The sequence below is a fragment of the Sesamum indicum genome, linkage group LG7 (genome assembly GCF_026168435.1).
Source record: "Sesamum indicum cultivar Baizhima isolate 11 linkage group LG7, ASM2616843v1, whole genome shotgun sequence".
In the NCBI taxonomy this organism is placed as follows: domain Eukaryota; kingdom Viridiplantae; phylum Streptophyta; class Magnoliopsida; order Lamiales; family Pedaliaceae; genus Sesamum; species Sesamum indicum.
Genome location: NC_142663.1, coordinates 12,402,258 through 12,415,951, shown reverse-complemented (window position 1 = coordinate 12,415,951; position 13,694 = coordinate 12,402,258). Strand labels below are relative to the sequence as shown.

The window sequence follows — 13,694 nt, the reverse complement described above, 5'->3', positions numbered from 1 at the left end:
TCATTTACAAACTCACGCTATCAATTAATATCTTAAAGGCAGATGTATTAGAGGGAAACTTTTGAAGATTTAAATTGTCGAGGGGAATATTTGATACCATCCTAATATTAAAGGGGGCAAAGTTAAATTAACTAAAAATTAATATCCTTTTATTTATGACGTACCTATTAAAGTTTGGTTAAAATATTTTTATTTATAATTTTATTTTATCATTATATAACATAATTTTATTGAGACAACGTGAGTCATGTGCAAAACATACGTTCTTTGAATAGTTACATGAAAAAAATTAATACAATTTTAAAAATTTCTCCATAATAAGATATTTGATAAAATATTCGATTTAGGATCTTTTATGTTATTTTTTTGAATTTTACCTGAAAATTACACACTTGTCATTTTCTTGTTTAAGTGTTCGGCCATTTATCCATGTATATAGCCATGTGTATAGCCACATAAGCCTAAAGTTGACTGGGCAATTTCGATATATAATATTAATTTTTTTGTATTATTTTATATATTTAAAAAAACATAAATTAATTTTCTTAATTTTTTTAAAAATATTTTTAACATCCTCTTAAAAACTTAATTTTTTTTAATTAACTTAATTATAAAAAAATATTTTTTTTAATAACTTGACATTGTTGCCGCAATAAAGGAGGGTGACGCCACTGTCCATCTCAGTGGAGGGCAACCGCAGCTGCTATGGTTGCCCTCCACCTCTAGGCAATGCCACCGCTCAAATATATGTTCGGACTGAGCGACGCCTGGAGGAGGGTGGGGTGTTTTTTTTAAAAAAATAATAATTTAATTTTTATATAATATAATTATATCCAACATGTTTTTCAACTCATGTATAAAGTCACATAGGATTAAAAAATATTCAGTTGGCATGACATGTTATTTGTACGACCAAAAATCAAAATCTCAACCATTGAAAGGCTGAATTTCATCTATTTTGAAATTTAACGAACTTAATAAAAAAATGACATAGTTATAGGACTAAAATAAATATTAGGCATAGCTAAACGGACAAAAAAAATAATTTTTTCTAGTTATAAATACCCTTTGTTGTTTAAATATTTTAAATACCCCACTCAGAAGAAAAAATAATTTATGTAGTCCATAGGCAGAGGTGGAAATTACTATATTATAACGATTTTTTTTTTAAAGAAGAGGTCTGAAAAAATGTAGAAGAAAAAAAACTGAGGGTGTGTAAAGTAAATAATCCAAGAGTATATAGTCTATTGACATATTTTATAAATTCATTTAAAAATATATATAAAAGTATAACTCATAATCGAAAATAGTATTTTAATCAGTTCACTATAAAAATTGAATAAAAATCTAAAAGAATGAGATCATTATTAGATGGACATTAAAAATTAGGAAACTATTTGTAATTTTCAAAATAATAAATGTGTTTACAGTTAGGTCTAACATTAGAAAATAAGGTTGCAACCTACCCTATTTCAAACGCAACATTCGAGAAACTAGTGAAATATTTGCGGAATCTATACTATTATAGACTCAAAATGGTAATGTTGATACCATTACGCTAAATTATTATAATATCAAAAATACCATTCAACTTCTCAACTCATGTTAAATAAATTACCTTTAGAAATTACACTAATTCTGATACCATTACACTAAATTTTATGACCATTTTAAAATTACGTAAAACAGATGACTAAATATGTCGAGATTTTTAAATTTTGGGATCATTTTGAAAATTTCATAAAATAAAGAGACTAAAAATATTGAAATTCTTATCCTATGAAACTAAATATATAATTTTGTCTTTAATTATAATTTGCAGAAAATATGACCAAACTGTACTAATCCAACATGGAAAAGATTGATTGTTTCTTCCTTGAGAGTGATTTTTCAACTTTATTTAGACTATTTTTCTTTCAATCACCTTTCCATTTCTTTCAAATTTGATGCCTATTATTTCTTTTTGTCTTTTTTTATTCAAAAAGTCTAAACGATTTCGACTTCAATCACAATCACGATTCCAGTATTATAGGCCGCTTATAAGGGTGATTTTCCACATACACAACCCCCACCCAACAACAAAAATTAAACCCACAAATTATCTGACTAAAAATGACTCATTCTTACCAACTGAGCCGACAAGTGTTCCACCAGTTTGATTATTGGATAGCAGTTAATATGGTAGTACCACAGATGAAAAAACGAAAATAAAAATCAATCGGCTCAAATAAAAACAAAATATACCTATAGAAATTTATGCAAATTTTACTTGATATATTTATTATTGTTTTTTTAATATCTCTGGCTACAATGGTCATTACATAATCTGAAAATAGCAAAATTAATTAAAAAATAAATTAAATATCAAAATAATATTAATGGTAAAACTCGAGTACTAATTAAATCATTTATAATTTTTTTAGGTACCAAAGTGATATTAATAGTGAGCATTGGCTACTATTTAAATAATTTATAATTATTCAAGCACAAAAGTAACATTAATAACATTAGTGCTATTTTTTGCATTCTTATCTTTACATTCATTGTTATGAACAAAGTTTGGTGGACTATTAATGGAGAATTGAAGTGGAAAAATTAATACAGCAGAAAGATGGAAGGTTATTATAAGTAAAGGATATACCGTCTTTTCATGAATTTAATGTAATTATACGTAAATTTCATGCAGTTTGATAATTTATATTTAATATTCATGGTGTTTATTTTCGTCTAACAAATAGATTTGTTCGTCATTCAAAACTTACCGAATTTACATAAATAAAAATTTATATTTATCCAAATTAACTTATTACTGGTCAAATAAATTTTTATTTGACCGAACTACTATTTCCACTGTACACAGAACCAAACGTAAAAAATAAATAAATTTACACTATTATTTAAGTCAGATGAATTTATAGTAATTATCTTCGATTGGTAATATAAGCGCGGACTAAAATATTCTTAAATATATTTATTTTTGTGGGATGGGTTCATTTTAATTATGCATATTTAAATTTTATTTAATTTTTTTGCTTAATTTAATAGAAAATATAATAAAAAAATTAATTATGCACCCATATTAAGTATGTTTGTATAATTGAAACGTGCACAAAACCAAAAGTGGGACCCGGGCGCTGTCTACTGTCCCCAGCCCCCACTCCGGTTCAATGAATAAATAATAAAGAACATCACGTGACTATGCTAATCTCACCCTACGTATAATTCTTTTTTGAATTTACTATCATATAAAATTCCTCATCTCAAATATTTATTAATTGCTCTTAAATATAGGCGTTATTATGCTTAAAATATGACAAAAAGTATCGAGATTTTTTGTTTATTTATTTTTTAAATTTTTAGTTGATGAGTTAGATATATATATTTTTATTTTGATTAAGTGAGTTACGTGCATCGTTGTACTGTAAATTTTAGGGATAGTTATACTTTTTTGTTCTAAGGTTTGGTGTAACTATACATAATTTTTTTGTGATTTGAAAAATTACATTTAGTACCCCTGAGGTTTGTTTCTGTTTAACAAATAAGTCGCTCCATTAGTCGAAATTAACAAAATCTGCTGATATTAATAAAAGAATCAGAAAAAAAATCTATATAACCCCCAGTTGGCTTATTACTAACTTATTGTAGGTCAGATAAATCTTTTTATGATCAAATTATGCTCATACATCTTCATGTGCTAATATATGTGAATAGGTATATTTTCACTTTTATAAGGATAGTTTAGTTCAAAAAAATTATTTGACTTGCAATAAGTCAATCGAGAGTAAATATCAACTTTCATCCAATTTTTTTTTATTAATATTAATAAATTCAGTGAATTTTATAATTATATCAAACTTTAGAAAAAGGGAGTGTAATTATTCCTAATTTTTTTTAAATATTAATAATTATAATATTTAATATTAATGACCAACAATTAATCAAAATGACTTTTCAACTCAGTGCAATTTAAAATTTCAACAAAGAGGTAGATTTGCGTGCCAATAGATTTAGTAATAATTTATATAATAATGGATATTTTATTATTAAATAAATATATAATTACTGCAATTGAGATTTAGTAATAATTTATATAATAATGGATATTTTATTATTAAAATAAATATATAATTACTGCAATTGCTAATCATTTATTGTTAGAACAGACAAATAATCATTACTAAAAAAAAAAATCAAAGCACATTCGCTACATATTTATAATTAAAATTTTATTATGTTTATTTAACTAAATATAAACTAATAAAAAAATTAATTTTTAATGTATGACTAAAAATAAATAAAAAAATTAATTACGGACATAATTATCTTGTGAAAAAAATAAATATAATTTAGGTTTGTTTTAATTAATTAATATTACGAAAATAAAAAATAATTAGTTTAAGGGGTCGAGTTTTATTAAAGAGTATAAATAAAAAAGTATATTATTGTCTAGCCATCAAAGTTTTTATTATTAATTTTTTAGATATAATTACTTATTTTTATAATGAATATATTCTAAACATATTGCTATGCTTTTTCCCCATTATTGTAAATAATATTATATTTTATCTAAATTATTGTGTTATTTTAAGCATCTATGTTAATTAATTTGTAAGTTTTTATATAAATTAAATATAAAATATATTAAATAATTCCAATTAGAATTTATTAGTTTTATATTATATTTTCGATATGAAATTATATAAGAAAAAAACTCTACGAATTGTCATCTATCCCCTTCCAAGTGGTTGTACAGTAGGTTACCGTGCTACCTCGGGTGAGCATATAAGTTCTCTTGTGGTCTTACCTTGTTCTCCATCACGCTCTGCCTGCGCGGAGACACAGACACAGAGAGAGAGGAAACTATGGCGGCGACGGCGGCGGTGTCGGTGTCGCAATGCTCAATCGCCGGCACGGCGAAGCGGAAAAACCGACCACATTTCACCACTCTAAGCAGCAGAATACAGTTTGGAAGCATCAATTTCAGGCCTGGTAAGCAATTGCTGTTAGCTCATGCAGCTGCTGATGGTGGTAGCATGGGAAATGGTGCTGCTGTTTCCATCGCTCAGAACTCATCTCCTTCTCCTCCGCAGCCTCCCGCTGCTAACTCTCGGTAGGTACATTTTTCTCTGTGTCTCTGTGTGTGCGTGGGTTTGTGTGTGTGATTCTAGCATGCACGGGGAAAGAGATTTAAGTTTTTTCTTCTGAAAAGAGGGTCCTGGGATTTGTTTAATGATTTTGAAGTGATGTTTACATGTGATTTTCTTTGGTGATTTCCCTTTTTCCTTTGGTCTTGTATCGATTAGCATGGACTGCTTTTTTATTTTAAAAGATAGTGTTTCTCTCTTGGAAATAATATCTGTAGTTTAATTCGTTACTTTCTGCTGATGGATGTTAGAATTTTGGAACTACAGTATTTCATTTGGAGGAATTCTTATTTCGTTTTCATCTGGGGATGTCGTTATACTCTGAGTAGTACATTATACTATTTTATTACTTAGGACTATTTGTATCTTATATAGTTTGAACTGAATTATCTCAGGACAAAACGTCATACCATCTCAGTATTTGTTGGGGATGAAAGTGGTATAATAAACCGAATAGCTGGTGTCTTTGCTCGTCGAGGCTACAACATTGAGTCTCTTGCTGTTGGGCTAAACCAGGACAAGGCACTTTTCACCATTGTTGTCTGTGGAACAGAAAAGATTTTGCAACAAGTTGTAGAACAACTTAACAAGCTTGTGAATGTCTTAAAGGTATGTCTCTATATGTGAATTTGATATGTGATTACATTATGTTTCAGCTTTTCATTCTTCAGCAGTCTTTTGGGGTTTTCAATATTTTCTCTCCAACTAATGTTATTTCATTAGAGTATGATCTAAACCATCAATAATAAAGATGGGATCTATCTGTTTGCTATCACAGGTGGAAAGCCACTTTGATTGCATCCTTGATGCTTAAGAATAGGTCTTCTAGGTCTTTGTTATATAGTCCAATTTGAACCATCTTTCTCCTTGTAGTTGCTATATGCCCTCTGAATAGATTGGTTCTATTTCATGTCAGGTAGAAGATTTGTCGAGAGAACCACAAGTGGAACGTGAACTAATGCTCATAAAGCTCAATGCAGATTCCAATACAAAAGGCGAAGTATGCAAAAGTTTTCCTTTCCTTTTTTGTCTTCTCCAAATTACATGTTATCTTATATTGTCTTGAATGAAAATGGGTCGTACAAAGTGGATATAATCTGCAAAAAATTGAAGGAGAATATTTTGCTAGATGGAATCCTACGTAGCAGGAAAATGATGTGACAGAAGACCATTTGTTACTGTATTTGTACATTTAAGCTGCACAGGGGAGTCTGGGACTTGTCTGACGTGTCAGAGAGTCTGTGTTCTCTTCCATGTGGCATGATAAATGGAGTCTAGGAGGAGCATGCATACATATATTTGACAAGGTTGATTTGGTTGACCTTGAGAAGCTTGAGCTTAAGCTAGCTCTATTTGTGAACTTGTTCGTTAGAAGATTTTGGGACTGCATCAGGCTCATGTTTGATTTGATTGCATGTATTAAAGTTACATAGTTGGCTAAGGACCATAATCTCTATTTGGTTGGACTAATTTCAGAAACCAATTGTTGTTTGCAGAGCCTGAACATATTTAGTTATGAATTTACTGCTTGGTATGATCCAATCGTTTTTGTCTTCTCATTGTACAGACTAAGTTTTCTAAGTGTCTCCTTCGAGGGTTCTCTGACATTATTATAATGAACCCGTGCCTCAATCGCGTTCAATACAGCTGAGTATGTTCACAAAGTATAACTGTGGTTATTGTTTTGATGTTTGGCCCTTAATTTTCAGATTATGTGGTTGGTGGACATCTTCAGGGGAAAGGTCGTGGACATATCAGAAAACACTTTGACCATTGAGGTTGAGTTTTATTTTCATGTCTTCCATATTATTCTGCTTGATTTGGCTTGTAAAAAACTGTCTTCTGAGTTGATGGATAATTGATGTGTGAGCTATGAAACCAAAATTAAAATATTAAGGTCTGTTGGAATAAAATGTTTCCACTAATGCTTTATGGATTTCATGTGTAGCATGTCATGTGAAAATCTTAGACTGAGCAGAACAAGTTTGGATCATTCACCAATTAGAGCTAAATTAATTTTGTTTCGTAAAAACTCTGCCATATTAAATGGTGAGTTTAGTATATTCTTCCTCCTGAAAAATGTGTCTAAATTTGATAATTGAATTTACTGAAAATCTAACCAAGTTGAAAGTTGTTGTACCATATGGATGCAAACATTCAAATCCATGATCATTAATTTAGATTTGATAAAACATTCAAAGACTCACTTCCATCCCCGTATTCTTTTCTTAATTTAGATTTGTATACTTTTGTAAGATGGAGCTTGTTATCTTGAATTTGCCCTCCACTCTACATTTGTGATTAATGAAATTTTCTTGCTTCAATCATTTGTAGCCCTGCATATGCTTATACTTAAAAGTTTTTTGCCTGTGGTTGACATAGGTCACTGGAGACCCTGGGAAGATGGTAGCTGTATTGAGAAACCTCAGAAAGTTTGGTATTAAAGAACTAGCAAGAACTGGGAAGGTAATATAACTAATTTGGTCATGCTGCAGTAAAGGATGAAGGTAGGGTAGGATGCTTGCTTCGCGTTTTGCTTGAGTTCAACCTAGCCATTTTAAATCGGCATTGTATGATTTCCCTTGTGGTGGATGAACATATTATTTCGCGCGGCATGGGAGGTGAGGGGTGGGGAGGGATTAGGGACATTGTTTGACTATGTTGTGGAGATTAGCAAAGTATTCCAGAAGGTCTGTGCTGCTTATTTTGGACATAGATTAAGGAGACTCTCCTATTCTATTCGAGTCAATTCAAAGGTTAAAGAGCTTCCAAGTGTGTTCTTTTTCTCCTCAAATAATTATTAGCTACCAGTGTCATTTATATGACTTCTGAAATTAATGGCATTCATAGATTGCTCTGAGAAGGGAAAAGATGGGCGAGACAGCTCCATTTTGGAGGTTTTCTGCAGCTTCTTATCCAGATCTTGAAGGAACAATACCCATTGAGACTATTCAGGCCAGTGCGAGTCAGAAAGTCATTGAGAAGTACACTAATGGCGACCTTATTGCTTCCTCTGGGGTACATAATCTGAACTAGTGTTGTATTCTATTTATGTTCTTCTGGATTTATCTTATTTGTTGCCTCTTAGTGATCAGTGCCTGTTGGTCAATTTCCACTTTTAAGCATGAATTTGATGAACATGAATTATAACAACAGTTAGAGAAACACGCTGCACTGCTTTACATACAGATAAAATATGGGGATAATTACATTAACAACCCCTCAATGATGGTTATATTGTAGACATCACCCCTACTGCTTGAATAATCAAACTGACACTCTATGTTAGCATAGTACTGAGTGTTTGGTGTAATGAAACTATCATCGACAAGGGGTGTGCCTAATAATTCAAAAAGTAGAGGTGATTCTGTAATTACGTTGACATTCTAGTTTACCTTGTCATTCTATTCAATCTCATAGTATGTTAAATCTGTATTTTGATATTTATTTTTCTGACGAGAATTTGTCATCATAGCTAATGAGTGTACTAGGTAATGAAAATGTCTATCTCCACTTTCCATATCATTTGCATTTTGTTTTACACTGAGATTTTTGGATTAACTGTCGCATGTATTCTTGATTGCAGGGTGATGTTTATCCTGTGGAACCTGATGATGGCTTCTCTAATCAAGTTCTTGATGCCCACTGGGGAGTTCTCTATGATGAAGATGTAAGAAACTTTCTCTGAGATGGGATAAGTTAGTTTTTGTCTTTTCCTGGCTCTTTTCTCCTTTACAGTTCATGTTCTAGAGAAGCAATTTTGGAGACTTAGCCTGTATAGTTCTTGAAACAAACTAATTTATTTTTTACTTTAAGTTTATCCGTCCAATAATGAAATTCCAGTTTTGAACCAACCTCTTCTTGGCATGTTCTGAACCTATACAAGGTAGTAGCCATTCCTATTCTGAAACTTCACTTTCACAGTTTCATGATTGTCAAATTGTTTATTTAGATCAGAGTAGAAGTTAACTTTAGATCCTTTGTTGCATGATGCAACATCTGATATGATGGTTCTTCTCGTTTGTGATGCATTGTTTTATTCTTGTATTTCTGCGACAGTCAAGTGGGCTTCAATCACACACTTTATCCTTGCTTGTCAACAATTCTCCTGGAGTTTTAAACTTGGTCACTGGGGTCGTATCACGAAGAGGGTATAACATTCAGGTCGACTTGGTTCAATTAATAGCTTACAGGCTTTCCTTCCATTCGTTGATGGTTTTCTGATTGTCTCCTAAACTATTTCTCTAAATTTTCTGTTCAGAGTCTTGCTGTAGGTCCTGCAGAAACAGAAGGGATTTCACGCATAACGACTGTTGTCGCTGGAACAGATGAAAGTATTGGCAAATTGGTTAAGCAATTCTATAAGTTGGTGGATGTCTATGAGGTCAGGCAAATTGATTACAACATCAATTCCTTTCCTTTTATTATGTCTTAAGATTAATGATCTATTTGCTTAGAGGTCTTACCGAAGAAATTTACTTCCCCTATGAAGTTCATGGTGCAATGAGACATACTGTGCTTGTTATCAACAGAAGTCGTAACACCGACTTCTTGTTTTACATTAATGTTTGGGGTAAATTACAACAACCTCTCCTGAGTTTAGCATAATTTCGAATATCTCCTTATTGTTTGAAAAATTACAAATTTTCCCTTGGTGTTTGATGAAATTATTAATCCTTTGATAGAGGTATGGAATTGTCAATTTTGCCCTTACAATATTTTTTTAAAAAAAATTAAAGCTTATAAAAAATATCAAAAGGGGTGGATGGAAAAATTTTAAAAATTATAAAAAAGTTATCCACTTAGTCTATAAAAAAAATTATAAAATTTTAAAAAATAAATAAAATTATATTTTTTAATCTACAAAGGCATTTTGATCCGTTCATCACAAAAAATGGATAAAAACCTAACGGATTGGACTAATTGTTAGACGGCCGTTAAATTAAAATTGAGTACTTTATGACATCATTTTTGCTATTATTTCCTTCCTTTCAGTAAGTCAATTTTCGCCCCCTACTCCACTTTCTTTCTTTTTGTAGGATTTTCTTTTTCACTTCATAGATTGAGACTTCTAAGAGAATCTGAAATTGACAATTTTTTTTTTAATTTTCCAAATTTGAGTGCTTGAGGACATATATCATTTTATCATTAATTATGTTTTACGATTGATAATATCATACCAAAAGAATCTAGTAATTAACTTTATAAAGAATATAGTAGCTTCATATTACTAAATTAGAGAAGGGTGTCTATAGATTTCTTTTCATTTTCACATAAAAAATGATTAAAAGCATATAGTTTGGTTTTTTTAGAAATTTCTTCTTTATTTTTTACGTAAAATATAATAATAATGTATTGTGTCTCTTTCCTAAATATTAAAAGAGGAATCAATTTAAAATTTGAACTACAGATGATTTTTGGAAGAGTACAAAATAGTGAATGACCAACTCACCCCTTAAACTTCTTCATATAATAAATAATGTTCACTTTGGAGGTAATTGTGCTACTCATATATATACATAGGTATATGTATGCAAATAAAATAATTATGGTACACAAGTAAATATTTTGTTTCTTTAGTTCAAGATAAAGGGTTGATAATTATATAATATTATCACTCATTATATGATTTAGTCAATATGAAAAAAATTAAATACACAAGATTTAAATAAATAAGTATATCAAATATTTATCAGCAAAAGATAAAGGATATTAACATGTTGAACTATATACTAAACACAGTCCTTTTGCATATCATAAATATTTAGTCTCGATTATATTAAGATATGTTGAATAGTTCAACACTCTCAAAGAATCAGTCTCATTTAACACACAACTATATAATTACTGTTGAGAGTTTAATAAATATTAAAATTAATTGATTAGACAATAAAAAGTTAAAGATTAATATTATATGCTAATAAATAATCATAATAAAAAGTAGATCATTGTATTATATTACACACCAACTCCAATATGAAGATACCATACGTGTTTATGGTAATCATTAATACAATAATAAATTAAATAAAACACTATTAATTTTGTATTTGTAATCTATTGTAAATTCATTATGTTGGTTACTAAAGGCTCTAACTTAATAATTACTACTTAGTCATTTAGCTACTAATAAAACCGACTTATTTGACTTTCTAAAGATTTTGGCTAAATTTGATTATAATTGTCAATATAAATATTGCAAAATAAAACATAATAAAAGAAGAGTCTATGATTGGTTAATTGGACATTTATTTAAAGTTCAGTAAATTCTACACTTTATCAATAATTACGATGTCTATCAAATTACTTAAGTGACAACTATTTATAGTTTACCTATTATGACCTTATTAATAATGTCTTACCTATTAATTAATAAGGTTATAATGGGTAATGTAGAAAATACAAGAAACCTTTTGAGGCATTCAACTTTTATGATAGTATAGATAGATAGATATAGATATAGATAGATTGATATAGATACATATAGAATATGACCATGACCCTCATATTTATGAAAGCTAATTTCAGATTGGCAACTTTGAGTCTGCGATCTAAAGTTCAAAATTGTTCATTTATCAAGTCATTTTATATATAATACAAGCATATTCTTGAAGGGTTCATATTTTTCCATTTTTATTAGGAGTCGAGTTGACTAACAGAAGATACACTGATGAATACTTTCAGGTTCAAGATATGACACACTTACCATTTGCTGAGCGTGAACTAATGCTGATTAAGATTGCTGCAAATGCTGCTGCAAGAAGGGATGTTCTTGACATTGCCAGTATTTTCCGGGCTAAACCTGTTGATGTCTCTGATCATACAGTAACACTTGAGGTAGCTCTCTTGCTGGAATATTAGTTTTCCACTGAACAAGTTCCTTCGCATTTAATTCTTACTAAGTTTAATTTCACTTAGCATATCTGGTGTGACATGAAGAAATATTTTTAACAACGCAAAGTGTGCGTGTGTTTTGCAAATGTGCTTGCTTGTAGTTATAGGCAGGTACGTCTGTCGATATAGTCTTGTCGTCAAGCTCTGATGACAAATTTTTTTAATTAGTATCTTTTTCATTGTTTCCTTTACATACTTGACAATGTTGAAGTCCACCAGGTATAACAATGAAGCACCTTCCCAGCTCTTTTGTTTTGACAACCTATTTATTACGTGGTCCACCACTCATTTGCAAATATTTGATATTGATGAGCCTATGTGCATCCTTTGACCTTCTCATGTTTACCTTCACAAGAAGGCTAAGTCCAGTTCTCTGTTTTTATGTCCTAATGTCAAATGAATGAAATGGTTCCTTTATCGAGATCACTTCGTCCTTGATTAATTAACTCATCACTTGGTAAAGTTGCTTCTCTCGACCTTTCTTCAGTGAACTATGTCCTTCCTGTCAACGTAAAGAGGAAAGAGATGAATTATGAATAGTTTTGCTGTTTAACATAATCTTTGCAGATTTATTGTGCCAAAGTTAAGTATTAAACCTGAAAATTGAAGGATTTCTGGTCTTCATCAGTAAGGTTTAGCAGGCAATGAAGCATGCTAAGGTCATACAAGATTATACAAATGATAATTTAAGCCATTGTATGTTAAAAATTGATTTTAGATGCAATTGTAAAGTAGATACGAATAGACAGCGCCATTCAAGAATTCATCATTCTTTTGCAGTAATGTTTTTGGCATTATTTCTCTGTCTAATTATTTGTTTTCTCAATTTGTTCTTATTCATTTCTTTACCGATGGTTAATTTTTTCTATTTTATTTCTTCCAGGTAACTGGAGATTTCAATAAAATGCTTGCCCTCCAGAACCTGTTGGAGCCATATGGTATTTGCGAGGTGGGTTTGCCCATATCATATCCTAATTAACTTGTCCTGCATGGCTTGGTCATACAGAGTTCCCCTGTTCTTGACCTTCCTTTCAGTGTGCCTGAAATATATCTCAATGAAGTGGTTTAAGTTTTATTAAGAAATTGGAAATATTAGTTAATTCAGTTGATCATTTAAATTACAGATTAATTTTTCATGCTTCTGACATTGGACCCTTTTTTTTAATCTCTTATCAAGGTGGCACGGACAGGGAGGGTGGCACTGGTGCGGGAATCAGGCGTAGATTCCAGATACCTCAGGGGTTATTCTCTTTCCTTGTAGTATTGCCCGGTAACAACTGCTCTATTCCCATGTTGTCTCAGGCTCTCTCACTCTCTCGCTAATTTCTGCAAGCAAAACTGCTGATGTTTGTACTGTAGATTTGGCTGCGTGACTAGAAAGAGACGATGTTCTTATGTGCTTGTGACTGGTCAATATGAGGGAATTGTTCTACAATGTTACTGTTGTTGTATTGCTGATTGATGCAATGAGATGGTCTACAAATGTAATGGATGCCTTAGTTTTATGAGTAATGGTACTATTGACTTCTCCTTGCCTTTCTCCTCCCACCGGCCCATGCAACTCTTTCGCATAGGAAAAACCCCTTACACCCCCACGTCATGTTTAGCTACTGTAAAGAAGTATAAATTCAAATGAAATACAAGATGACAGGCCAT

General features: G+C 30.8%; 1 protein-coding gene across 2 annotated transcripts; it reads left to right on the top strand.

Annotated features, from left to right (window-relative positions):
• The first annotated feature begins 4,754 nt into the window (after positions 1-4,754).
• Positions 4,755-13,568, top strand: LOC105166891 (acetolactate synthase small subunit 2, chloroplastic). Of its 2 annotated transcripts, XM_011086404.3 has the most exons (13): positions 4,755-5,110; positions 5,540-5,753; positions 6,061-6,144; positions 6,854-6,922; positions 7,527-7,610; positions 7,995-8,162; positions 8,731-8,814; positions 9,204-9,308; positions 9,406-9,528; positions 11,829-11,981; positions 12,922-12,987; positions 13,216-13,308; positions 13,398-13,568. In XM_011086404.3, the coding sequence occupies exons 1-12, from the start codon at positions 4,863-4,865 to the stop codon at positions 13,297-13,299; spliced, it is 1,482 nt and encodes a 493-aa protein (XP_011084706.1). In that variant the 5' UTR covers positions 4,755-4,862; the 3' UTR covers positions 13,300-13,308; positions 13,398-13,568. The 2 variants fall into 2 exon arrangements, with proteins under 2 accessions (XP_011084706.1, XP_011084704.1); XM_011086402.3 differs by having other exon boundaries at positions 4,756-5,110; positions 13,216-13,568.
• The last annotated feature ends 126 nt before the right edge of the window (positions 13,569-13,694 follow it).

What these genes read in the sequence shown, in the direction of transcription:
- LOC105166891 (XM_011086404.3), top strand. Translation starts at nt 4,863, where the DNA reads ATGGCGGCGACGGCGGCGGTGTCGGTGTCGCAATGCTCAATCGCCGGC. An exon ending in AGCTTGTGAATGTCTTAAAG is followed by an intron (nt 5,754 to 6,060) that starts GTATGTCTCTAT and finishes ATTTCATGTCAG; the next exon opens with GTAGAAGATTTGTCGAGAGA. An exon ending in AGTTGGTGGATGTCTATGAG is followed by an intron (nt 9,529 to 11,828) that starts GTCAGGCAAATT and finishes GAATACTTTCAG; the next exon opens with GTTCAAGATATGACACACTT.